This window comes from Molossus molossus, unplaced genomic scaffold (assembly GCF_014108415.1).
Source record: "Molossus molossus isolate mMolMol1 unplaced genomic scaffold, mMolMol1.p scaffold_m16_p_10, whole genome shotgun sequence".
NCBI lineage: Eukaryota > Metazoa > Chordata > Mammalia > Chiroptera > Molossidae > Molossus > Molossus molossus.
Window position 1 is genome coordinate 28,363,344 of NW_023425345.1, and position 27,922 is coordinate 28,391,265.

General features: G+C 37.2%; 1 protein-coding gene across 1 annotated transcript in view; it reads right to left on the reverse strand.

Annotated features, from left to right (window-relative positions):
• Nucleotides 1-840: 840 nt before the first annotated feature.
• The window catches only part of SLC15A5 (solute carrier family 15 member 5), a 79,144-nt gene continuing 52,062 nt past the window's right edge, over nucleotides 841-27,922 (reverse strand). The window contains exons 7-9 of the mRNA XM_036250723.1: nucleotides 27,675-27,806; nucleotides 6,019-6,127; nucleotides 841-988 (exon numbers count right to left, since the gene is read on the reverse strand). Of these exons, the coding sequence (XP_036106616.1) occupies nucleotides 841-988; nucleotides 6,019-6,127; nucleotides 27,675-27,806 (389 nt within the window). The remainder of the gene's footprint in view (nucleotides 989-6,018; nucleotides 6,128-27,674; nucleotides 27,807-27,922) is intronic.

Here is a 27,922-nt window from a genome sequence, read left to right on the forward strand (position 1 = left end):
GAGAGACAAAGATAGAGAGAGAGAGATAGAGAGAGAGACAGAGAGAGAAACATCGGTGTAAGAGAGGCACATCGATTGGTTGCCTCTCACATGACCCTGACTAGGGCCAGGGATTGAACCGCAAAGGTACCCGCCTTTGACTGGAAATCAAACCGAGACCCTCTGGTCCATGGGCTGACACTAACTGCTGAACTAAACCAGCCAGGGCACTTAATTTTTTTCTTTCCTTTGATGTCAGTAATTCCATCATTTACATTGATTTTACAACTTCTTCAGTATGTGGGTATTTGCTCTTTGTTAAGGTCCTCTATTTTAGTAACAATGCTTTTCAATTCTGAGAAAATTTCCTTAGTTCATGTCTTGATAGTGTACTATCAAGACCAAATATAGTAAAATCATATGTAGATTTACTCATGTTCAGACATAGATAGTATATGATCACAATGCCTGGCATATAATAAATATACTAAAAGGAAGAATATAACATACTTTTATTTTGATTCTAATGGCACATTAAAACTCCAAAAAATACCATATCTATTGCTTTTAATGCTGAACCATTGTAAAAATTGTAAAATATTGTGATGTATAGGAAACTGTCATTTTGTTGTTGCAATCACCTAGACTTTGAAGTTACTTTATCAATTCTAATGCATAGCATATAAATGCAAAAGCATAATAGTTTATTGGAGTCACAATTAGTCTTTGTAAATATAGTACACAAATAACATTCATAAAGCTACTCTTATACATGTCAGCTCAAACTAAAATGCATACAGTGTTCAGCTGAAGAAAACAATGAATACTTTGCTCATAAGACAGGTGAAGTCAAATATAGTTTCATAGGGCTGTCTCCCAAAGATCAATACTTGAAGAAAATTCCTGCGTACTGCCATAAAATTTCAGAGACTTTTCACGGAGGAGAAGTGTTTCTTCTAGATTACTTCCACTGATGTTCCGGGCATTAAAATGATTTAGATTACAATATCTAAAAAAGAAAGAAAGAAAGCTTTTTTTTAGGACCAGATGTAGATGACTTGATAAATCACTTGCTTTCCTCCTGTGCTTGTCTACCTTTTATTACGGGCCTATAGATACTGGCACAATAGTGATGATTATTTAAGAGCACTTCTCACCAAAACAGGCTTTCATGAAACGACAAAAGGAGTCTCAGTGCATGTGAAGGTGTCTCGTGAGGACCTTTAGATGGCGCTCTTCCCCAACTTGCAGCGAGAAAGCGAAGTCTGAAACCCTGTCAACTTTGCAGATCTCGTGCAGCCGGGACTCATGCTAAGTTTATCAGATGCATTGGGATTTGTAAATTTGGTGCTGAGACTGTGTGGAAAACATCACTGTCGAAGAAGAAATCCATGAGTATATTCCTAGAATGTGCACCCTCTACCTTGACCCAAGAAAAACCTAGTTTTCCTAGGTGTCTGTCTTCTAAGTGCTAAGTGCCACAGGAGTGTGGTATACAACACTCACCCTGACTTACTGAGTGCTCACCACAGCCCTGGAGAGATGGGCTCACCCCTTTCACAGGTTGGGAAACTGAAGTTCTGAGGGGTGAGATACTTGCTCAGGGTTCATGTGACAGTAGTTGGCGGAGCCTGGGTTTGGAATCAGAACTCTCGCTGCTTGGAATCCTGGCCCTTTCCCTCCAAAGACAAGCTATTTTCTTAAACACTTTCGAGCAAGCTTCAGGAGGAGAGGAATTTCAGACTGCTCTGTTCACCTCTCACTCCTGGTGCCCCGACCACTGCCTGGTCCACAGCAGATGGCCAATTGACACTCAGCGAAGGAACAAATGAATGTGGCCTCTAAGTTCAATTTTATCAAGAACATTTAATTTTCTGGAAACAAACATCTATTTTTAATGTGTAAAGGTTTCCATAGCGGATTTCACCTTCTTTTCCTTATCAATATATTGCCAAAAACAACTGTAGGAGAAGAGTATGCATAAATTACTGGTTATTTAACCTCAGAGGAGGGGAGGGGAGGGAAGAGATAAACCAAAGAACTTATATGCACAACCAATGGACACAGACAACAGTACTCTGAAGGGGGTGGGAGCAGAAAGAAGGGTGTCAGTGGGAGGAAAAAAGAGAAACACCTGTAACAAAAATAAATTAATGAAAAAAATAAATAACTGGCGATTTGCGTCTGACTTACGTTGCTTTCAGTTATTGTTATAGGTTATGCACAGATTACTGGTATCTTTGACAAAATAAGTGCAGTGAGAGATATCAACCTGATAAGATGTGTTTTATAACACTGGAGGGAGAGTGAGGTTGTTCTAAAACAAACACCCTTTTGCCACCTCCCCTGGAAACGTCTGTATTACCTTTAAATATTAGCATCCGATGAGAAATACATACTTATGTTAAGTACCATGGAGATGTTTATCTAATACTTTTCAGCAAGAAAAAGACATTTGTTTTCTACCTACTTATTTTACCCTCAGCCTGGAGAGTCTCAGATATGACATGTCATTATGGCCCTCCTTCAGATTTGATTGAAGACTCTATACAGACAAAGTCAGGGGACACTTTGTTGTTGTTGTAGAAATAAAAGGTATGTTTGGCCTGACATTCAGGGATAATTCTTAACTGTTTGCAGGTGATAGCTCAGTGACCCTGACAAGATTAGGATGGTTTTAGGACTTAACGCCAAGATTGCATCACACTAATATAAACTTGGGGGGGGGGTGCACTCTGGTGCTAACACAGAGCTAATGACACCTGCATATTGATGAGGATACTGTGTCATAATTAATCCACTTGGGGACAAGGATAGTTTGGGACTGTCCCGTTCTTGATAAATGTGCCCTTGTTATCTGGCTTGAACACCAATGGGTTTGGTAATAATTGGTCGTGATTGGATGTGTACTGTGATCAAACACTACCTGACTCATAAATATGTTTCAATAATACTGTCCCTAAAGCACCCGTGTCTTCTCCTGTTTCTTTGCATGCTTGTTCGTCAGTGTTTGACAATAACAATCAGTATAGAAATAAATTAGAATTACGTACTCCTCCCTGAGGTCACTGATTTTCGCACCTTGAATTCCGTAATTCCATAGTTTCTTGCCTAACTCCTGTGAGTTGGCCCATTTTATCCCAAAGGGCAATAGATACCCAAGGCAATGTTTGCCTTTGCTCTAATAGTTGGTTCTAGCTACTGAATCTCTGTAGGCAAATTTTCCAGACTCTCCCTCCTTCTGATATGTGACATCCATGCGTTTCCTGTGGAGTGGCTGATTAACAGATTATGGTGGTTATAGTTACTTTAACTAAAGGAACTGATTTCCTCCCTACCAGAGTTAAGGGGTTGTGTGTGTGTGTGTGTGTGTGTGTGTGTGTGAGAGAGAGAGAGAGAAACATCTATTTGTTGTTCCACTTAGTTATGCTTTCATTGGTTGACTCTTGTATGTGCCCTGACCAGAGATCCAACCTGCAACCTTGGCATATTGAGACAGTGCTCTAACCAACTAAACTACTCAGCCAGGGCTCTTACTTTGGTTTTTTTTTTTTTGATCCTCACAAGAGGATTTTTTAAAATGTATCTTCAGATAGAGAGGAAAGGAGGGATGGAGAGAGAGAGAAACATTGATGTGAGAGGGACACATCAACTCGTTGCTTCCCACACGACCCTGACCATGGCCTGAGACAAACCAAAACCGAGGTACGTGCCCATGACTGGAATTGAACCCGGGACTCTTTGGTCCGCGGGCTGGTGCTCTAACCACTGAGAAAACTGGCTAGAGCTCTTACTTTAGTTTTTTAAGTACAGTGTAACAGGGAGGTGGTCGAGATTAAACGAGGTTATTTGTGTGTGCTCAACACGTGGAAAATTAATTTTTTTCCCTTCCTGCTTATTCCATCCTCCCTTTTTCTCCTTCCCTTAAAAAGTATGCAGAGAAAGAGCAAAGGGAGTATACAGGAGATGAGGATGATTTAGTAAGAATCAGATTCATTTCTAAATAAACCCTATATAATCATTTAGTGCCTTCTCATCTTTGGTTCATCTGATCTTTGGTGCTTTGAATATTTTTATTCTTGCTTCCTCTGCATCCCACTCCACCATCTCTCACTTCTTTATAGTAACTCATTTGTTTAACAACCACAGAGAAAGAATCACACTTACATATTTTAATTTGAGCACTACATGTTAGCTTCATGCAGATGGGTGCTTTGCTTTTCCCAGTTCTATATTTCTAGTTCCTGGAACAATGCTTATTATGTTGGTTGAACGAATGAATGAATGAATGAATCCCTGAGCTAATCGTTTCTGATTCTAGTGCTAGTTCTATCTGAACTCAGCTCATAATCATGGTCATCTTGGCCACACTTCAGCATGAGTCTAGAAAAAGAATTAAAAGAAGGAAAAGGCAAAGTATGAGGCCATTATTATCAATATTGCTAACTTTCTGAGTGCTCCCTTATCCTCACAACGTTATGGCACAATTGCTATTCATATTGCTTCCATTTTACAGATAAAAACACCGAGGCCTAGCAAGGTTAAAAGCATGCTGAAGTTAGTACTGCTAAGTTGTAGGACCGAATTCAACTGGGATGCCTCTAAACTACTTCAGAAAAGGCAAGAGTCAAATCTTACAGTGGAAGAGCAAGTAAAACTGGAGAAACAGTACAGGCGTGTGAGAACTGGCAGATGGGCACCGGCTCTAGGCTTGGAGAGATGGGTGGGGGAGGGGCCTTCCTTCCGCTGCAGTGTTGTTCCTGACAGTTTTACTACAACGCTGAGGACACTCGTGCTGGGTCCTTCTGCAAGACTTCGAGTTTCTCATTGTGTTTTCAATCTCAGAATGAGATAAGCATTTTAGGGAAATTATACATCGTGGAGGTTCAATTTGATAACTTATACACTTTGGAAGGTAAGAAATTATAAAAGCTACGTAGCCATTAAGATGTCTTTTTCATTTGATTCTTGCCTATTTTATTTTTATTAGATTTATTGGGGTGACACTGGTTAATAAAATTATATAAGTTTCAAGTGTACAGCTCTATGCTACGCCCTCTGTATGAGTTTGTCATGAATCCTGCCTCTCTCTTATGCTGGACCGTAAGCTCCATGAGAATAGGTGGCATTCAGCATTATTGACTTACTGATTTTGTATCCTTTGAATTGCCTACAGCCCTTATCACATGACTGGTGTTCCAAAAGAAATTTATTAGGTGAGTAAAAGAATGACTTAGGCAAGGGAGAAGTGGCAATGGATGGGATCAACAAGATTAAATGGATACGTGAATAGAGGGAAGTAAGGAAAATGAAGATCTGCTTTGTTCCCACTATGTGGCGGATATTATGCTTGATCCTTTATCATAATTTATCTTCCTAAAGCCCACACGATATTGGTATTATTGTCTTTATTTTTATGTGTGTGAAAACAAAGGCTCAGAGTGGTTAGGCAGTTTGCTCAAAAGCACACAGCCATCCAAGAATACGTCAGAGAGGGTGAGGGGTGGGAGGGAGGGAGGGAGAGAGCAAGAGAGGTGTGACTGGCAATGGAGGAATGGTAGATGAAACACATTAAGCCCCTGAATGGTCTCAGGTGACTGGCTAAATGATTTTGCCCAGTTTGTTATTGACCTTGAAATGATCACTGCTGATTTAAAGGCCTGAATAAAATCGAAATCTTAAGCATCATTAGATTTCTAGCTATTTATTTAATGATATTTGCTTTTAATGATAATGATTCATTCGTTTTTATTACCAATCTGGTTATTTCTAATTCGAAAGTGGTACTACGTAACGGAGAAAAAAGTTTGCTTTAGAACATCTTTTAGAATCAACTAAAGCACTATCTTTATTAGAAGGATCAATGGAAAAAAAGTGAAGTCTGAATGGAAATTTCTGGCTCTGAATAATCTATTAAATTTCTCTAATATGCTAATTTTTCCAGTCATGGCATACAGGATTCCTGTTGGCTCAGTGATGGTTCCCAGATCAGTATTTCATGAACTCAGAAATTGTTCATCTTACCACATGTATACTTACCTTTGTGAAATGCTCCAGAATCCCAGGACGTTCAACAACATTAATGATGCCAAGAAGAAGAAGAAGCTTTCTAAATTGCCTTTGTTTAATGTGTTTGGAAACCAATTGCCTGTTTGAAATAAGTGTAATTGTTATTCAACAGCAGAGTTGTAAGTTTCTGTGAATATTTTATCATTCCACGATTCATAGAGCTTTATTCGCTTCAATAATATCTACAAAGCAAAAAAGCTAATCTGAAACTCATTGTCAAAATTTATTTAATTCTGTAAATAACAGTAAAATGACAAGTAAAACACCCAAGGTCAGAAAAAGTTAATTTGCATAACACAATATAGGTGTCAGAAGAACTGGGCTGTAAAAGGAACCCTGATTATCGTATTAATTTGCAGAAACCATGTTTATCTTATTCATTTCTAGTATGTAGAACAGGGGCTGGCACATAGGGATTGTTTAGTAAATATAAATTAAATAAATGAAAAATATTTACCATGACCAGGTATTCTGTTGCATATGCTAATTGTAAGGTTAATGAGATAATATCTATAGATGCGAAATATGACATTATTTCGACAACTTAGATAAATCTAGTGTTACCTTACTATAATATTGGTCAAATTACTTGCCATCTGGTTGACAGGAAGATATTTTCTTGAACTGGTGAGTAATTCCTTCAGTTGAATACTTCTAAATACTTCCTTCTGATGTCAAACTGGTATATATAAAACTATTAAATAAGTATATATAAAACTATTTAGGATTCAGGTAATTGTTTTTATTTTGTTACTAAATTTTGACTTTTGCTTTGGATCTATAACTCTCTCATTCCATATCCAAATCTCTATCTCTATCTCTATCTCTATCTCTATCTCTATCTCTATCTCTATCTCTATCTCTATCTCTGTCTCTATCTCTATCTCTCTATCTCCATCTCTAGCTATATCTATATCATCTATCTATATCTATAGCTATATCTGTATATCATCGCTCTCTCTACACATGTTCAATTTGTCCTCAGTGAATTTTTCAATGTTATTTAATACAGTATATAAAATATAATGCATTATATTATATATGCAACAGTTACATTTATGTAATGCTTTTAAAACAGCAATGGAATCTTAGTATTAACTAATATATTACAGGTATATAGCATTTTAGAATGTTTAAAAGGGTGTTAAAAAGGCAAAATCTCTCTTCACAGAGAGAACTTCAATTCATTTGGAGTTCTGCAAGGGCAGAATATTTCCAAATAATGTTATTCACTATGAGAATAGAAATCGATCATCTTAGAAAAGTCAGATGCCAAGGTTTTTGGCATGTTATTTATTTATTTATTTATTTAAGGGAGCAGCTCCTACAATGTGTTGTGAAGAGGGTATAGGATCAGAGCAATCAATCTATGTGCCAATAGACTTGATTTCTAGTGCCATCTTTGGCACATGGATTGTGGGTTGCTTCCTGAACTAGAAAATGGTTCTTGGCCTCTCTCTTGACAGTGCATACTTTTAAATGGGATTTGAATTAAATGCTCTGTTCAAGGTTGATAGTCAGCCAGTGCATAACTATGACAGTTGTGATTAATTGTGCCACTTCCCATTTAAAGCTGTTTCTCCTCTGTCATTTAACTTCTCAATGACTATTATTATGGATCAACCATGAAAATTAGCTTTTGTCCATTATAGTCTTGGACCTATAAATGAAATGTGGTATTGAGTTTAAAGCTATTTTGTAAGTTCTACTTTCCCATTTTATTAATTTGTGTTCCATTACAATAGAAATTTATGGTTTTATTGCTATATTGACATGATGCCTTCATCTGATATTTAGGAGCAGTTTCACTGAATGTTTCCCTCTATGTCTGACTGGGTTGAATAGTTTGAGCCCTCTGTGTGTGTGTGTGTGTGTGTGTGTGTGTGTGTGTAGAAACTGAGCATTTGATTGTACTTAAATGAGGGAGTCAAGGTAAGTTGAGATAACATCACACGTATTTTCAGAAAGAACTAATTCATCCTGCTAAGCCTATTCAAACAGTCCTATTTTCTTATTTCTCTTGAATTAATATCCCAATCATATTTCTGCCCTCTTCATTTCACATCAGCTCTTTGCATGTCATACGATTATATCATTTCATCACTGTGCTTCTCTGGCTAAAGTAAGAGGAGCTGGCAAAGAACATGTGATGCCTCAGAATTAACATGACATTAATTCTTCTTGGAGCATGAATTTTGGTCCATAGTAAGTAATTGAAAAGACTACCTTTATATTATAACAAAATCAGATGAGAGAAAAGAATGAAATTCTGTAAGATCTTTAAAAGTAAAACATAATATTTCTAAGAAATTGTGCAATTACAGCATCTACTAGATTATGGAAGACAGCACCAGATCCCCTGAGGGCATGCCAGTGTGCTTGTGTCTGTCATTACCGATACTGTAGTGGGCACAGATGAGAAGAACTGTGACTTGGTATTATGGGCATGTGGGGTGACAGAAGGATGTCTTATTATAAAGGTTAGAGAAAAGCAGTGGAAATTTATGAGTTACAAAATATTCTCTGAGTTGGGTTATTTAAAAATAAAATGAAAGATTGCCATATCACCTATTTAAACTCCAGATAACACTCTTATATTTCTCCTTAAATATCATTTTTAGAGTTCAGCTATTGCTGGTCTTCATGCTAGCCCTAAATTTTTGCCTTACTTAGCCACAATTTAACGTTCTGCGTCATGGTAAACAGAACCATCACCTAAATTGATAGTGAGGAGCATGAAGTTGGAAAGACAGATTCTTTATAAAACCTAAAATTTGCATTATTTATATAGAGATCATCTATCTATACAAACAGATAACACGGGGTACAAAAAGCTATAGAAAGACCATGGGCTTTAGAATCAGAGAGATTTTTGGTGTCAAACATTGTCTCTATTATTTAACAGTTTTGTTGTTGGGCATTTGCCCAACTTGACCACTTTAGCCTCAATTTCTCTTCCCTAAAATGACAACAATAGCGCTCTCACTGAGCTGTTGTGAGAAGTAAAAGAGATAATTGATGTCAACAATTGGACACAGAGAAGGCACTCCATAAACATTAGATTACCTCCTCCCAGCCCTGACTTAAAGTAGCTCATCCAAAATCATGTAGCCTGAGTTTGATCTTGGGCCCATTTCCTGTCAGATATTTCTTCCTGTTCTGTGTGCTGCTTCTTTCTTTTTTTCCCCCCTTTTTTTATCATTATCCCAGGACTGGTTGTAAAATGTTCCATTTAACATTGTCAGTTGACTCAGCTCTTAGGTACTATAATTTTATTTTAGTAGCTTATAAACTTTTATTGTCATAATTCACATTTGTGCCATTTTTCATCTGACATTTCTAGTAGCTGATTGAAATCAGTAGTATCCTTGCAAAAGGAGATAAAGGGAACACTTTAGGTCTAGAATGAAACTAACTAAACTTCTCCAAATCTTAGGTTGGGTAGATGGGAAGATGAACAACATGAGAAGAGTCTGAGGAATAGTAAGTGACAATTGTTAACGCTCACAGTGAACCCTAGTTAAACACTTTAATGGTATTACCAGCTAGTTACTAATAAGTGTAGATCATTGAGATAATGCAACACACAAAATATTTGAACTTGTTCAGAAGTCCCCCAAATAGTTCTTGTTTAGCTAGAGTTATTTGTTCATTTTAAAGAAACCCTCAAACAAATTCAAAAGAATATAAGCACCCCTATGTTCACTGCAGCACTATTTACAATAGCCAACATTTGGAAGCAGCCCAAGTGCCCATCAGTAGATGAATGGATAAAAAAGTTGTGGTACATTTACACAATGGAACATTACTCAGCCATAAAAGGGGTGGTGGGGGTAGGATCTTACTTTTTTTGACAGCATGAATGGACCTGGAGAGTATTATGCTAAGTAAAATAAGCCAGTTAGAGAAAGACAAGTACCATATAATTTCCCTTATATGTAAAATCTAAAGAGCAAAATAAACTAGCAAAGTGGAAACAGACTCATGAATAGAGAAGACAGACAGACAGTGGTCAGAGGGGAGGGAGTTGGGAGTTGGGAAAGAAGGGTGAAGGGATTAAGCAAAGAAAAGAAAGTCTCAAGGACACAGACAACAGTACAGTAGGGTGATTACCAGAGGGAAGGGTGGGTAGGGGAAGGTAGAAGAGGGCAAAGGGGTGATACATGGTGATGGAAGGAGACTCATCTTAGGGTAGTAAACACAATACAATGTACAGGTGATGTTTTATAGAATTGTATACCCAAAACTTATATAATTTTATTAACTAATGCCACCCTATTAAATTCAATAAAAAAGCAATGAAATACTTTTTATAATGAAAAAAATAAAACCATTTAAGAAATTTTTGTGTACCAGGAAATGGGCTTTCTAATTTGCTCAAGAAAAGGAACTCATAGATTAATAAGGGAGACATGGGAACAGGTAATTATTCTGGAGTATTAGACTTTATAGATATTAAATAAAATCTTTCTTTTTATCTTAAATTTTCATGATCATTTTAGAAATGAAAGGACTATAGATTATTTAGACTAGTTCTTGTGTTTTACAGATTAAAGGGTGAAGGCACAGAGAGGTAAGGTGAAGCATCTCTTAGTCAAACCCCTATTTTCTTACTGTTATAACAACGACACCTCTGGAGCCTCCATGGTGTTAATGGAATGACCACTTTTAGAGCTTTTCTTAACATCTTCTCAACCATTTAAAAACATCTGGACAACAGACTTTGAAGTAGCTTGCCCTAAATACCCTCTAAAATACTTATGACAACATTTCCACCTAAACCGCAGGATTGACGTTCAACCTGTTGTGAAAATCTTAGTCTTTTACACTACATTGAAGGCTTTTGAAGATGGACTGTGGCACACATGGTGACTTAAATAAGCTGTGATACTATACACAGCACAGTGTTGCTAATATGAAAGAACAATGTATTTTATTCCTGTCCCACGTTACGCCTGTATTGTGAGGCCCCAAATTTTATGTGCTACCTTTATGTTGTTGAACCTCGCAGGGCACCAGAATCCTCAGCACTTGTTTCCCTGCTGTCCCCAGATAAGCTTCCCACCCAGGGGAGCCCCCACCGGCCCGTCCCCACTAGTTCCCCGATTAGCCAGGCCAGCGGGACTCTACCCTGTCCTCAACCCAACAGCTTCACTTCCCTACCAGAAACAGGGGGTCACCTCGTCGCTTTGCAACCACAAAGCCTGCTCCTCAAAGACCTGGTTTGTTCACTTCATTCCCCAGGGCACCCCCCATATGAGTTCCAGACAGAATGTTAGAAGCTGTTGTTGCGCAGTACCTTGGGTTTTAATGGGAGCACTTGAACAGAAGGCTTTAGCAAAAACATGGAAAGTGACCAGGGTTAAGGGAACCCACACACATTCTCAGTTGGTAAATACTCCCTCTCAGTAAATCTCTTCCTTTGAGGATGAATAATAATAATTTTTTTAAAAAGGCCACTATGAGGAAGAAAAAGTGATTATTCTATATAACTGTTATATACCAAAACCATATCTAACACAAACATGACAAAGGTATAAATATAATAATAGTGACAATAATAACAATAGAATGAGGAACAGATAAGACAAAGACAAAAGTAAAATAGCAGAAAATACTAATTTTAGGCAAAGTTGAATTCATAAGAAAAATGATGTCATTGAGGCACGTTTTCCTCTGGTAACACTTAGATCCCTAATGCAGGGTTGAAAACACTGTTTTCAATCCTCAGTAGAATCTGCTGATGCAAAACCAACAAATAGGAAGGGCCAACTGGGTTTATTGAAAAAGAATCATATATAAGTGGACCAGTGCAGTTCACACCTGTGATGTTCAAGGAGCAACTGTAGTTGGTCAAAGAGGAAATAAAACCCACAATTACAAAATATTGAGAAAATAAAGAAAATGAAATTGCGTTTACAAATTTAGGGGTACAGCTATAAATTCTACTCAGAGGTACATTTAAAGGTACATATGTTTGTAATTTTAAAGTAAGAATTTTTAAACACACACACACACCCACACACACACACACTCCCAAGATACCTGAAATGTAGTCACTTGCCCCAGGGCAGCAAACAGAGATTTAACTGTGGTTTAAAACTCTCCTAGGAAGTTGACCTTTAACCAATCAATTGCAAATTCCTGACCAGCACTAGGTAATCTGCTTGATAGTCTCATGCTCTTCCCCCAAAGGAAGATGACTTTGTCTGAACAATCTTTTTTTCTTTTTTATTGTTTTTCTTTATTGATTTTTAGAGATGGAGGGAGAGGGAGAGAGAGAGAGAAACATCCATGAGAGAGAACATCTATTGGCTGCCTCCTGCATGCCCCCCACTGGGGATCTGGCCCACAATCTGGGCATATGTCCTAACCGGAAATCAAACCAGAGACCTCTTGGGTACATGGGTAGATGCTCAACAACTGAGCTACACCAGCTGGACACAATCCTTTTTTTTTTTCTTTTGCTAAAAACGTTATTGTCCCACCCATTTCTGCCTCTGAAAGTCTTACATTTTGAACAGCTTCTCAGAGCTCCTGTGTCTACTAGATGGGATGCTGCCTGATTCATAAATCACTGAATAAAGTCAATTAGATCTTCAAATTCACTTACTTGAGTTTTGTTTTTTAACAGATTGAAAATAAATGAACTAAACACTAAACATAAAATAAAAAAAGAAAACAAGTCTAATGGAAGTAAAATGAAAGGAAATAAGATGAGAGCAGAAAATCAATATATTTAAGTATATTAGATTTAATAGTTCTATGAGCTGATTCATTACAGAAAAAAATATGTAACAGCAAAAACCCTTGACAAATCTGATCAAAATACATAACAAAAGAATCAGAGAAGATAACAATGTTCAGGTATGTGTATTTTATATTAGTGTGAAAAGTCTTATAGAAATGGTATAATTACCTAGGAAAACATTAATTGTCAAAATTGAACCAAGAAGAAATAAAAAATCTTAATGGCAAGAAATAAATGATGGGGAAAAGTTAGAAAGAATTATCTTCAAAACAGACATTAGGTCCTGAATGCACATTTCAATTTTCATGGAAGAAATGAATCTTTCCTTTAGATTTTTCCGGAGTGTAGCAAGAAGATCATCAAGTATTGATGCTATCAAGTATTATTTATTCCTTGTAAGTAAGGTGATTTAATATTGAAAAATCTATTAATTAAATATACTATATAATGTCAGGAACAGTAAGAAAATCAAAAGATGATCTCAAGAGTGTTTAAAAAGCATTCAATAAAATTTAACCTGATTTGTTTACATCTCAGAAAACAAGAAATAGAAATTTTCTTAAGCTAAAGAATATTCTTTAAAATTATCTTTATATAAATCTACAAATGTGCTTAATAGAAATATAAGAAGGATTCATACTAATATCATGAGCATAAAATGTGATTATCTTCCGGTATTAACATTGTCCTAGAAGTTCTATACCCTGATAAAGACACAAAACACAGGAGTTAATATTTGAAATATGGATAAAAAAAATATTTAAGCTCTGGCTGGGTAGCTCCGTTGGGTAGAGCGTTGTCCCGATGCACCAAGGTTGTGGGTTCTTTCACTGGTCAGGGCTCATATAAGAATTAATTAATGAATGAATAAATAAGTGGAAGAACAAATTTATATTTAAGACTAGATAATTTTGTTATAAACCTAAAAGATCAACTAAAATATTCTCATAAATTTACCAAAAAAGTTTAAAAATTCAATGCAAGACAAAGACAAACATTTATAATCTTCTTATATAATAGTGATTATCTCAATGAGTTGTAATAAGATTCAATTTATAACAACAAAAAGAAAATGAGCATAAAATTTCTACAATAACTCTGACAAAAAAATGTTCAGGATACATATGAAGAAAAGAAAATCTTATTAAACTGAATTTTTAAACACTGAATAAATAAAAAAAGTTATGTTATAATGTAGATAAAATGCTAACTATTATAAAAGCTTAATTTTTTCCTAAAATTAATAAGTTTTACTTATTGAAAATAGGATTTGGGGAAAACTGACAAAATGATTCTAAAATTTATCTGGAAATATAAACAATAGAAAATATTATTTTTATTAATGAAGAATAAACCATAGGAGAAGTATGATTAGTAATATCTAATATATAATTTTAATCACCAAATTATAATAATTAAAAAGAGGATGATACAAAATTAAAATCAAGAGGTAGCTGAAAGGAATAAGAAAGATATTCCTGGTCTATGGCTCAGTTGGTTGGAGCATCATCCTATACACCAAAAGATTCTGGGTTTGATTTTCAGTTAGGGCACATACCTAGGTTGCAGGTTCCATCCCCAGTCAGGGTGTGTATGGGAGGCAAGTGATTGACGCTTCTCTTTCATATTGATGTTTCTTTCTCTCTCCCTTTCTCAAGTCAATAAAAACATTTAAGAAGTTCAAAAACTGAGCTTCCTTTTTTATGGGAGAAGAAATTCGAATGGCATGGAAATATGCTCATAAAATTATTTAAAGAAAGAAAAAAGATGGGTACTTGATACAAATTTGTTTATTAAACATTCAGCAAGGTTTGTTCAGACCTTAATTTTGTGTAAAATGTAACATATATAAATTTAATACCTACACACACATGCAAACAAATAGAAAAAAATCGTAAGACAATTTACTCAAGCCCTGGACATTTTGGCTCAGCAGTTAGATCGTTGGCCCTCGGACCGAAGGGTCAAGGGCTGTGGGCTCAGTTATGATCAAGGGCACCTATGGGGGTTGCATGTTCATCCCTGGTCCCAGTCGGGGTTGTGCAGAAGGCATCTGGTCAATGTGTCTCTCTCACATTGATTTCTCTCTTTTTCACTTCCTCCCTCCCTTCCACTCTCTCTAAAATTCAATGGAAAAATATTCTCAGGTGAGGATTAACAAAAAAAAAAAAAGAAAAAGAAAGAAAGAAAATTTACTCAAATAATAATTGTCATCGCCTTTTAAAAATCTTTTCCCCCTCCTTCATGGTTTGGATTTATTTCACCATGTATTACCTTTACAGTAAAATAAATAAATAAATAAAAAGTATTTAAAAATTGTTACAATTGTAATTAGCTAGTTATTAATAATAGGAAAGGAACCAAAGGGAGACCAGACATTAGAAGCATGCCATTTGGTCAGCTTCACCAGAAAGCTGCAGTTTCATGCTCCCCAGGGAACCACTGGTCCATTCCCTGCAGATCACTGGGGGAAGGGACTGGACAAAGGGGAGAATAGTTGGATGTGCAGTGAAGTTGAGGTGACATAGGGAAGGTGCCTGTCAATCAAACCTGGAAACAGAGATCATTAGCTAGAGGGTGTGGGGCTACTGTAAATCCGTGAAAATTTGGGAATACATAATCCCCTAATATAAAAGAATTCTCTCTCTGGGTTCTTGGCTCTTTTGTGGCTCATGTGGCTCACTGGTTCCTCCACATGACCCATGACATGTGGACCCCACACACAATGGACTGATGGACTACCATGGGGACACAAACTAAGCTGGTCTGAGGCTGAATTGTACTATGCCCTAACATGGAATGAAAACTCTGGGCAATGGCTTTAAGTCCAGTCCTATTGAAGGCACAGCTGGACTTCTTTCTAGGCAGGACAAGGGGAAATGGGACCTTGGAAACTCAGGGTTTGGATTCCACAGAAAAAAAGCTTTCTACAATATCTCATCCTCCTGTGTGAATCTGAGAAAATTCATTTTCTTATGATATCGCAAGAAGCCTACTCCCATCAGCAACCAGTGGGGACAGGGAGCCCTCCCCACAGATAACACTATCATTTTATCAAACATACTTTTGGAAAATTTTGACTTCTGAAAATCATTTCTGATTTCTTATAAAACAACAAAAAGGGGAGTTTTTTCATCACAACCAGCTCTTCTTTAGCAACTGAAGTCCTGGATGACAATCTCGACACTACAACTTGCAAGTTCTGTGCTGTTTATGAAACCATCCTAAGATATTATTTTGGAAATCATAATGCCTTAAATAACAGTAACAGTTGATTTTGAACCCTACGATTCACTCACTTCAGTACACTCAGTGTGCTCACCTCAAGCATACGTGCATGGTGTTATTTTCAGTGCTATAGCATATTGCTTTTGGTTCGAGGCAGATTTCTGCCCTCATGTTTTAGAGGAAAAAAATTTCCTCTATTTTACTAATTACTGTTTTATTTTAAATGTAATGGAAATTTAAAAATCTAAAAATGTGCCTTTTGGAATCTTTTAAATAATAGTTGTGCACAGCAAGCAATTATTTCCTTCAGACTTTGTTAGTTTTTTTTTTTTTTTTTTTAAGTTTTTTGTTTTTGTGGTGCTGGGATCTATCAAGAATCCAAAATTGTTGAGACAAAACTGAAATGGATTTTATACCTTACGTTATTTTAGACACATCTATGCCTTTTGCTTGGGAGCAGGGAAGTATGCAATTAAAAAGATGTAACAGTCATTCTCCAGGGTGGATGTGCTTGTGTGCCACGGGAAATAAACCCTGAGCAGTAAAAAGAGCTTTGGTATCAGGAATTCACCATTGCAATGTGATTTAGGAAACTTATATAACTTTCTGAGCTCATTTTCCTTTTATATATGATGGGGCTACAAATATCCACCACCAAAGAATTGCTGTAAAGATTTAATGAAATAATATCTTTGTGAAATGCATATAGCAAGGTCTGCATGTAACTGACACTTAATAAATGTTAATTTCTTTCCTTCCTCCGTTCAGTAACCTGATTTAAATGCTTCATTTGAGATTCATAGCTCTCCTACCTGAGTTAATTTTTAAAACACATTAATTTTCATGATACCTGAAGGAAATAATACCTAACAACTATATTCTACTTTGACTTTTCTATCATTTTTTTAATATTTATCTAATAAGGACTCAGATTATCACCTTATTTTACGGACGAGGAAGCAGAGGCACAGAGAGGCTGAGCTATATTTTGCAAGTCCTGTAAAGGAGATAGAAGAAATGCGTTGAATAAAATGGGGGAGCTGAGATGGGGTCCCAAGTCTGCAGGAGTGCAGAACTGTGCTCTCATAACATTGTCTGCATGGAATTGTGGGTTAAACTGAAGTCAAGTTGCTGTTTCCAGAAAGGGACACTGCCTTTCAAAATTGTAGAGAAACTACTTTGCATTGTTCACCTGAACTGCACAAAGAGAGGCATGGGTGATATTTGGCATAACAAGCTTTCTTAGGCTGCGAGTTTCTTCTCGTGAAGAGCACTGGGAGGTAAAAACCCATCAAGATAGTGTGTTCTCAGGATGATTTCAATGAATTATCATGGAAATGAGTTTTAGAAGAGAGGTAATGCTTTGTGATAATAGCCCGATAATGTCATTAGCCACGAACTGTAATTGTAATAGCATTAGTCAAATGAATATATCTGATATTAATTTGAGTGTCAACTATTTCTATAAGGTTCTTCTTGTTAATTAAATATCAGACTTGGTATTATTAATTCAGTACTTACACATAGTAGGAACCCAGTATGTATTTGTGGACTGAATTAATAAGTCAATCTCCAAGTGGAGCTACTTAAAATAGTAGAATATTTCATTTAAATCATATTCTGGATATAGCAGAAAATGATTTTGCCCAGTATTTGCTTGTTAGTCTGTTCTTTTATTTGCAGCTCTAGTTAGCTAATAGTATAGACTCGTTAACTTCAGGATTTGAGAAAAGAAAAACTTTTCTCATATTTATGCATATTTGGAAAAATATAGCCTAAAAGATTTACCTCAAATTCCTTTAATTCAAGAAGAGAGTTAGTGTCTTTATTCCTGTGTCTTATAGTCTTTAGACCACTGAAAAATCCAACAGGCAGCTTCATACCTGCCTTGATCACCTTAATGTCACTGGGCCAAATCATGCTTCAGGTAATTTGGTATCACTCTTCGTGATCACCAATATTAACTGGGCCTTCAACACTGCCAACGATACCATTGTAATTAACCTAGTCATTAATAACAGGAAAGGAGCAAAGGGAAGGCCATATATTCTAGGCATGTCATTTAGGCAGCTACACCAGGAAACTACAACTTCACACTCCCCAGGGATCCAGCAAAGGGCAGACAGATGCGTACCCAGTAAAGTTAGGGGGACTAGCAAAGGGGCTTGCTGTTAATCACACTTGGGGACAGAGATGGTTGGCCAGAATGCACGTGGCCACTGCAAGCGTGTGAAAATTTGGGATATTTAATCCCCTGAAAAGAGGAATTTGTCCCATTTTGCTCTTGTGTTTTCAGAACCCTTGGAACTCTTGTTGCTTGGGGTGCGCTCTCTGCCATTCACCCATCCAGCCCACGGCCATGCAGACCGCCACACAATGGACTGATGGACAGCAACTAGCCTGGTGCTGGACTGGACCCAGCTCCAACATGGAAAGGAAACTCTGTGCACTGCTTTTGCTTCTAGCTTTTTACTGAAACCCCAGCTACATGTCTTCTATGACTGGGCTAAGAGAAATGAGACTTTGGAAACCCAGGGATGTAATTCCACGCAAATAAAATCCCTCATTCTCTCATGCGAGTCTCAGAAAGTTATTTTTGTTGAGCTATCCCAGTAGGGAAAAGGACCCCCCACTTTGTCTGGTATCACCAGCAGTCTTAACACTTCTCTTCTAAATCAGCTTTGCTGAATCCATATTCCCCTCTTCTTGCTATTTATCCTCATCCTAATGCACTTTTGCTCTCATGATTGACTTGCTGCTTTAGAAAAAAATTTGGGAGGCTTGAAAGGAAGGCTCCGGCATCGTTCCAAAACCAGGACGACACATCTGCTTGCACCGGCAGCCGCCTCTCCTCCCTCCGCTTCAGTGCGGGGAAGAAGTATCCCTCCTTTGATAAGTCCTTCTCGCCTCTTTTACTTGCACTGTTAACTTCTCCAGATATTTTCACCAGTTAAATATGCTCGAGTTCTCAAATAAGAAAGTATCCTGAGCCCACATCTAAGTTTCTCAGCTATAATACAGCACTCACAGTTAAATCTGGATTTCAGAGCAACAATAAATTATTTTATAGGATAAGCATGCCCGGGATATTGCACAAATAATTTTTTTGTTTATAGTATGCCCACAATATTTGATTGGACATACTTATACTAAAAAAGTGTTTACTGTGTAGCTCAAATTCAATGTAACTGGGTCTCCTGTATCTTTATTTGCTAAATCTGGCAAATCCTTTTACATTCCCATCCAGCCATCATTTTATTGAAATCTTTACTTAAATCTTCAGTGCCACGTAGTTCAAAAGAGGTACTTAAATGCAATACCTTTATTTCCTCTCTTACCACATATTTCTTTGCCCTACTCCAATCTAGTTTTCATTCCCCCCTCACTACTGACGTGACTCTTACTAAAGTTATTAGTGATCATAATGTTTGTAAATCTAGAAATACTTTTCATTTTTCATTCTACTCGATCTCACAGTACATTTAACACAACCAATTTCTGCTAAAAATAGCCCTCTCTTTTATCTTCAGTGATATCTATCTCTCTCTCTATCTGTCTATCTATCCATCCATCCATAGGTATGTATGTGAATACACACACACACACACACACACACACACACGTGAGTAGATTAAATCCCCCCCTACACCCGGCTGCTAATTTTCTTTCTTTGGCAGGCATTTCTCCTCTGTCTCACCTCTAATACTGAGACTTTTTGGTCTCGGTCCTGGGCTCCTTTTTCTCCTTATTCCTAATATTCACACTAGGTAATTTCATTCACTTCTATGGGTTCAAATGCTATTTTTGTGCCAAAGATTCTCATATTTATATATCTGACCCAGATCTTTTTTCTGAGCTCCAGATATTTCTATATGGATGTCAAACAAGTATGTCAAACTTAATGTGTTAAAAAATGAATGGGTGACAAGTTTTTAACTCTCCTCGTCTTCTAGTGTTCTCCATTTAGAAAATGGAAGCTTTGCCCACTCAGTTGCTCTTGGCAGGACCTGAGATGCCTTCTTCATACCTCTCCTTTTTCTTGTACCCTACTTCCCACTGATGTATCAAAACCATCACTAAGGATGATTGATTCTACCTTTTAAAATCAAGCTTATATCCATTAATTTCTCTCTATCTGCTTACTTCCTAGTTAGTTCATTACTGTCTAGATTTTCCCAGATGACTTCAGTTGTATCCTTCTTGCTTTTCCTAAATAATTCTTCTATCCTTCCAAATTATATTGCATCCACAGTGATCTTATTTTTTTTCTTTTATCATCCTCACCCGAGGACATTTTTCCATTTTTTGTTCAGATAGAGTGGGAGGGAGAGAGAGGAAGAGAGAGAGAGAGAAACATCGATGTGAAAGGGACACATCGAGTGGTTGCCACCTGCACAACCAACCAGGGCCGGGGACAAACTGCAACCGAGGTACGTGCCCTTAGCGGGAACCGAACCCGGGTCCCTCCGGACCGCAGGCCGACTCTCTAACCGCTGAGCCAAACCGGCCAGGGCAACATCCACAGTGATCTTAAAACCACATAGATCACCCTGGCCAGTGTGGCTCAGCGGTTGAAGTGTCAGCCTATGGTCCAGAGAGATCCGGGTTCGGTTCCCACTAAGGGCAGGTACCTCAGTTGCAGTTTGTCCCCGGCCCTGGTTGGGTTGTGTGGGTGGCAACCACTCGATGTGTCCCTTTCACTTTGATGTTTCTCTCTCTCTCTCTCTCCTTCCCACTCTATCTGAACAAAAAATGGAAAAATGTCCTCAGATGAGGATTAAAAAAAGCAAACCAAACCAAAACAAAACAAAAAAACCCCCACATAGACCATGTCACTTGTGCAATGTCTTTATGATTTCTTATACCTTCAAATTAAATAAATCTCTGTAAGCTAAGGATCCTGCATGATTTTGCTTCTAGCTCCTCAACCTGACTTCATGCATTCTCCTCTCATATTATCTCTCCAGAAAATATTTACTGAATATTTTAGGTTACTGATTTTCTTTTAGTTCCTCTGATGTAGCTTGGGAAGCTTGGCATTAGTACTCCCTGCCAGAAATACACCATTCCTGTGCTCGGCAGGCCAAATGCAACCCACCCTTCTAGTGTCAACTTCAGTCTCACTTCCAGGCACCCTTAGTGTGGACTGGGATGTGATTCTAACTCTCTAGACTTCGAAGTTTGCCATGCAAAGGAAGCTTCACTAATGACATGGGTCCATGAGGCCAAGAAGAATCTCAGAGCACTGCTTTATTTCATATCATCCCAATTTAGACTTGGAATTGAAGCTGAATAGGATGACTGAGCTCTGCACTTATGGAACACACTCTTTTCTACAGGATTATCAAAGTGTCATACCAGAATATCATATCCATGACAATCCTAGCTCACTTGGAAAATGTTAAGGTCTCACTCAAATCACAACAGCAACAACAACAATAAAAATCATTTTTTTCTTGTGCTTTTATTTATCTGGTGTCTTATAGTTATTTTCTCTTTTAATTGTTTTCTTTATTGATGGTAAATAGTGAGAATAAGGGGGGGGGAGTGAGAGGGAGAGAGAGAGAGAGAGAGAGAGAGAGAGAGAGAGAGAAAATCGGTTGGCTGCCTCCTGCATACTCCCCACTGGGGATCGCACCCAAAGCCTGTGCATGTGCCCTGACCGGGAATCAACCAGTGACCTCTTGGTGCATGGGTCGACACTCAATGGCTACACAGGCCAGGCTATAGTTATTTCCTCTGTTCTCATAGAATTCTTAGAAGTTATTAGTGACACCATTTTAGAAAAGGATATACTGAGGCTCAGAAAAGTTAAATAATGTGCTCAAGATCTCACGCCTCTTTAAGAGCTGAGCTGAGTTTAAACTCGTTTTTATCTGACTCATAGTTGCGCCCTTTCTATCTCCTGGGAGCCAATAACAATGGCCAGTTGCTTTCCATTGTCTACTGTGGGGAACTTTTCTTCTGCCAAGGGCCATTTGGATATTTATAACATCATTTGCAGCCCATACAAAATTATCAACTTAAAAATTAGCCTGCTATATTTGGTCAGGCAAATTTGGTGAGGTGTGTGATTTTAGCTGGTATTGATTTCATGGGCCCCAACCCTGAAAGGGTTAGTTTGGGCTCTACCCTGATATGGTTAAGAACCCTGAGGCCTCTGGGCAGTGCCAAGGGATTCTGTGAAGCCAAAGGTTGAGGGTGTAGAATAAATTGTTTCTGAAATATATAACCTCTCTGTACAAGAAGGACTCTACACCTAATTCTGACTGAGGACCCTAAGCAGGGTTGGCCTATGGGAGCTGTTGGGAGTCTGCCTAGTTAGCCACAGAAACTGGCATGAAACCATTTGACAGACAGTAGAGCATAGCTGACTAACGACAGATTATGGGGTAGCAGGCCACTTCTTTTCCCCTCTGGGTTTCAAAATGTGTCATCTCAAAACCCATGTGAAGTTGGACCTAAGGCTTTGATCTGAACTTGAAGAAACACATCTCTTGAAAAATAAGCATGGGCCTGTGAAACCCAGGTGAACACCTTTCCAGATGCATACAATTTTCTTCCTTCAAGTTTACTGCAATTGCAAACTCCTGTTTCAAGAGCAACTAGGTGATTTATGCTGACATGATTGTCAGTGGCCTCAATAATCACAGATATTTAAATGAGGATTTTGAAAGATCATATATTTAAAAAAAAAAAGATCTTGATGTGAATTAAACAGCCAAATTCTTTGTTCCTTTCCTGAATTCTGAGGAAGAAGACCTAGCAGGGACAAAAAGATGTGTACCTTGACCTCTTGATTCTGTCCAATTATCCTTTTCTTTTAGACATTTTGCTTTGGATCTTTCAATCACCTGCACGTCCATAACAAAGATGTCATTTTTCACTGAATGCTATTTTGTTATTTTTGTCAAAAGGTAAGCTCAAACTCCTGTATGAGAAAATGGATCTGGTTGCTAATGGGATATAGTTGAAATAAGCAGTTTGACTGACTTCTTCACTCCTTTATATTAGCATTGCTACTTTTAGATAAACTATTCCTGAAATGATTAGTGTAGGAGGATGGGTTTAGTCTTGTATCTTCTCCTTTAAAGCACTCAGAGTTAGAGATCCCAGAAGGATCAGTTTTCTCACTTGTACTGAAAATGTCACTCTAACAGCTATCTGTCTGCACAGTCAAGTTTTGAGAAATCTTTTGAATTTACCGCATTCACACCATTCTCCATCATGGTGCTAAAAATGACTTAATGCAGTTGGAGACTGGGAGGCTGTGATAGCTGATTATCTTTTCCAATCATGCACTAACATTCACACACTCTCATATACACACATGCTCAGCTGACATGAATCCTTCAAGGTTTAAAATATCCTATGTGCTAAAGGGAACGAGGAGGCATGTGGGAAACCTAAGCACATAGTAACAGTGTTGGTTTCATTATGGTCAGCTCTGTCAAAAAATTGGTCTGGTTGGTTGACACAAATAAACTGATTTTGCTTTTAACCAAATGGGCCACTATAATATATGACTTAATTTTATAGTTAAAATAATCTCTGACATTAAAATGTTCAAATGCCTTGTTTAATTTTATCTTCTAATCATCTCTGAGAAGAGTGAAGTACAGTCTTTCCTTTTTTAAATAAGAAGAAACAACCTTAGAAAGATGATGACTTACCCAAAGCCAGGCATAGGGTCAAAGAACCCCTCTAATTAGTCACTATATGTTAGTATAGGGTCATTAGAACCAAATCATGTAAATGAACTTCATTTCCTTTCTTGATAAATGCTATTCTGATGGCTAAAGGGACTGTCATAAACAAAACCATATCCCATTCTAGAAAAAATAAATAGGACAGTGTGTCCTGTGATGTCATTCAGGGAATGATGGAGAAGTGTGGAGGCTAAATATAGTAATTAAATGAAATGGGAGCTGATTAAATCCAAAAGGGAAAGATTAGTTGATTATCATTAACTTGCTTGCAGTGAGGTCTTTAGAAACTTTCCATAGGCTTTATTTTTGGTTCTGTCCAATTCAACACTTCATCAATTACCTGGCAGAAGTCTAGGTACTTGCTTACTAAATTGGCAGATGACACAAAGCTAGTAAAGAAAGGAAGATTAATAATTCAATGGATGAAAGAATCAAGTTTTAAAAATGTGTTATTTAGGATGATGGGCTGACATTTATTAAGAATGAAGATAAATTCCTGCATATAATTAGAAAAAAATTGTGATGAGTGGAATTGAATGGATAGTAGCTGATAAAAATAGAAAAAAAAACAAAACAAAAACCAAAACCTTCAGGTTTTAATTGACCATGCAATGTGATAAAACTGGGGTGGTTTGTCTATAGAATAGAAGAGGATCATAATAGCCCTCTTGATTGAGCACTTACCATGTGTATTAATTACTTAATCCTCAGAACAATATGATGAATTATTTGTTGTCATTATTGGCAACTGAGGACACAGAGTTTCAACTCCAGAAGCAACTTTCTTAACCTTGTGCCACATTATTTTTCAGAATATTTATCAGATGTTTGAAGAGTTGCTATGTGGATAGAAAATTAGACTTACTCTGTGGAACATAGTTCTCAACAGATGGGCAGACTCTGGTTATATCTCAAAGTAGAGAATTTTTCTAGGTACTAGAAGATGCTAGTACATCTACTAACTTTTGGTACAGTGATAGACTAGATCATTTTTAAGGTAACATCCAATTGTAGTGTTCTAACTTACCGGGATATGATTTGATATAACAATATTATTATGAACAGAAAAAAATCTTAAAATAAGAAACAAATTAAATTAATTAGTGGTAATTTACATGGTGTTGTCTTGAATGCAAATATGGAGAGTGCCCCTCTGCACATCTCATTTTGCTAAGATGTTCTCATCATATGTCCTTAGTAAACCTTCTTTCATGGGCACCAAACTCTGCCAGAATTATATCAACTTTTGTTTATCTATCATTTACTTTATAAAGAATATTATCAATAACTTCTTATATGCACAGCCTCATCCAAGGTGCCTCCTAAGAGCTGCTGGGCGTGTTGCAATCACTGGTTTCAGAACACCGAGAGGGGCAGATCTCTGTCAGATGCTAGTTGTGATGCCTGGAGCACTTTACCTTCTTTTTTCTGCTTTAATCATTACATTTTAAAACAAGCATCATAATATCACCTTGATAAGATTGTTGTAATAAATGCAATAGTGTGTGTAAGGGATCCTACCATGCTAAGCAAATTCTCAATAGATATTTAGGTTTTGAATGAAATAGTTAAGTGTAGTGAAGAATTTGCTTGGCCTTGTTCTTGGTCCCTAAAAGGTAAATTCTAAACCCTTTTAATTTCCTGAGTGATTGAAGTGTCTTTGTTATTAGGGATGAGCCGCTCCAACCCCACCTGATGGCTTTTGCCAAGGAGGTGACTCAGAATGGGGGCTGGCCAGCCAGGAAGACCAATCATGTGATTAGATGATTAGGGTTTGAGCCACATATCAGCCCAGCTTCTGGAGTTGGAAAAGATGCTGGTAATCAGGTTTAAACACATAGCCAGTGATTCAGTCAATCCTGACTACATAATGAAACCTCAATAAAAACTCCGAAGCTCAGATGAGTGCCCCTGGTTGGCAATACTCTGCATACTGTCTCACAGTGATATGCCAGGTGGGACTGCATCCCTGAGGATGAAGGAAGTTTTATGTTTGGAACTTCCTAGACCTTGTTCTGGGTGTCTTTCCCTTTGGCTCCTTTTGATTTGTATTCTTTTGCTATCATAGAGATATAATCTAAATATTGTGCTTTCTTGAGTTCTGTTGAGTCATTCTGGAGAATTATAAAACCTGAGGGAATCTGTGGGGACCTCCAAATTTATAGCCAGCTTACCAGAAATGATGGTAGTTCTGGGGAACTCTGAACTTGTAGCTAATTCCAAAGTAAAGACAGTCGTAGGGAGAACTTAACCAGTGAGGTTTGGCCTAACCCTGGGTAAGTTGCTTAAGCACACATATGAAAATTTTAGATTTATATAAAAGATAAACTGGAATTAATTTTGGCTTTGGCCCTGGCCGGTTTGGCTCAGCGGTTAGAGCGTTGGCCTGCGGACCAGAGAGTCCCGGGTTGGGTCCCTGCGAGGGGCATGTACCCAAAAAGAAAAAGAAAAAAATCGGCTTTGCAGTTCTTCTAGAATATATTAATGTGGTTTGATAATAGAAATTTACATTTTTAGCAAATCTTCAGAAACATCTTCATTGTGTGATGTGAAGAAAAGAACCACATATTCAACACCTAAGATGTTTAAGGTAGAGATATAAGTAAGACTTTTCCAGGCTATCTTACATCTAACACCAATGCTTTAGTCCTTATTTACATATAAAGATTCTAATCATCAGAGAAGTCAACAGCTTGCCACAGTTCACACAGTGAGTTATGACAGTTTGGATTTGAGCTCCTTGAGAACTGGATCTATATCTCACTTAATTCAATGTAGTGCAGGGCCTAGGACATAGTAAGTATTCAATACATGTTTTTACTTCACTTGTTCAATTAAGGCAAAGGCAGTGTTTGATCTTGTTACTCAATCTGGGACTGCACATTTGGTTCCTAAAACTCTGCTATACTTATCATTGCATTTATCACCCTTAATTTTTTTCCCTACGACCCTGGAAATTTTTGAGGGTTTAGAAGTGTTTATTTTGCTTGCAATGGGATCATCAGTGCCCAGTATGGTTCTGGAATACAGGGAATCCTTGATAAATATGTTTTGAATAGAGACAGTGTTAAAAGGAGTTTCTCATTCATAGTCTCTGTTTTTTCTGTAGTTTGAAAGTAAGTAAATTAAATTTGTTCATGACAAGAACACACAAACCAACACTTTCTTTACATTATTTTAAGTACACAAATTAAGTATTTTTGAAGGTAGAGAAGAATAGAGCTTGTGATATTTTCTATAAAATAAGCAAAAGTAAATTAAGAAAAAATAAACTATATTAACATCTTAGAACAAATAAAGGAAAAAGTCTGTGGATTTAAAATATACCCAAAGACATTTCACTGTGACATCTAATTGTCATTGTCATCATGTCTGATTCTTCTACCAGGACAAAAAAGAGCAGTACTTTTTGTGTTTACACATGAATTTTTCAGTTTGGTTGCTTCTCCTGACCAAAATCTCAACGAGGAAAATTTCCCAAGATTATATTATTCAATGCACAGTTTCTCTTTGGTTACATAGATAAGATTTCTGGCAAATTACAAGGGGAAAAGTTCATCCAGATACCCCTATTTACACAATACTTAGCTTTTCTGAGGATTATCTATGCCATCGATGAGGCGTTATTAAATATGGCCTCATTGAAAGGCCTAATAAGAATATAATGACCAGTTTGTTTTAAAATACACTAAAGAAAGACAGCAGACAGGGTCTCAGGAGAAGTTACATTTTGTAATTACCTCTTCCTATCAAAAGAAAAACAATTCTCAGAAATTAATGAATACAGCAAGAGTCTTTTTCCTATTTTAATTGCAAAGTGAAACAATTAAAAAAAAAAAAAAGACTACAGTGGCAAAACCCCTCTTCTTAAACTTTTGTCTCCCAATTTCCTAGTCATCAAATCAATATATGTAAGTGTACCATAAACCTATTTTTACCTTCGGAGATGAGATATACTGACTCCACCAGCAGTGCCCCCGTGAAACAACCAAATCCATTGAACAGGGTCAAACAATTCATAGAGGTTCCTCTGATGGTACTTGGAACAAATCTGTATGATATTGCAGAGACTGAGAGAAAAGGAGGTCAGAATTTAGAACATTCTCTCTAACCTACTTTCATAGATACTGTTCAACTGAGTGTTGATTATATCTCAAAGAAAGTGTACCGATAGAATTAAAATTTG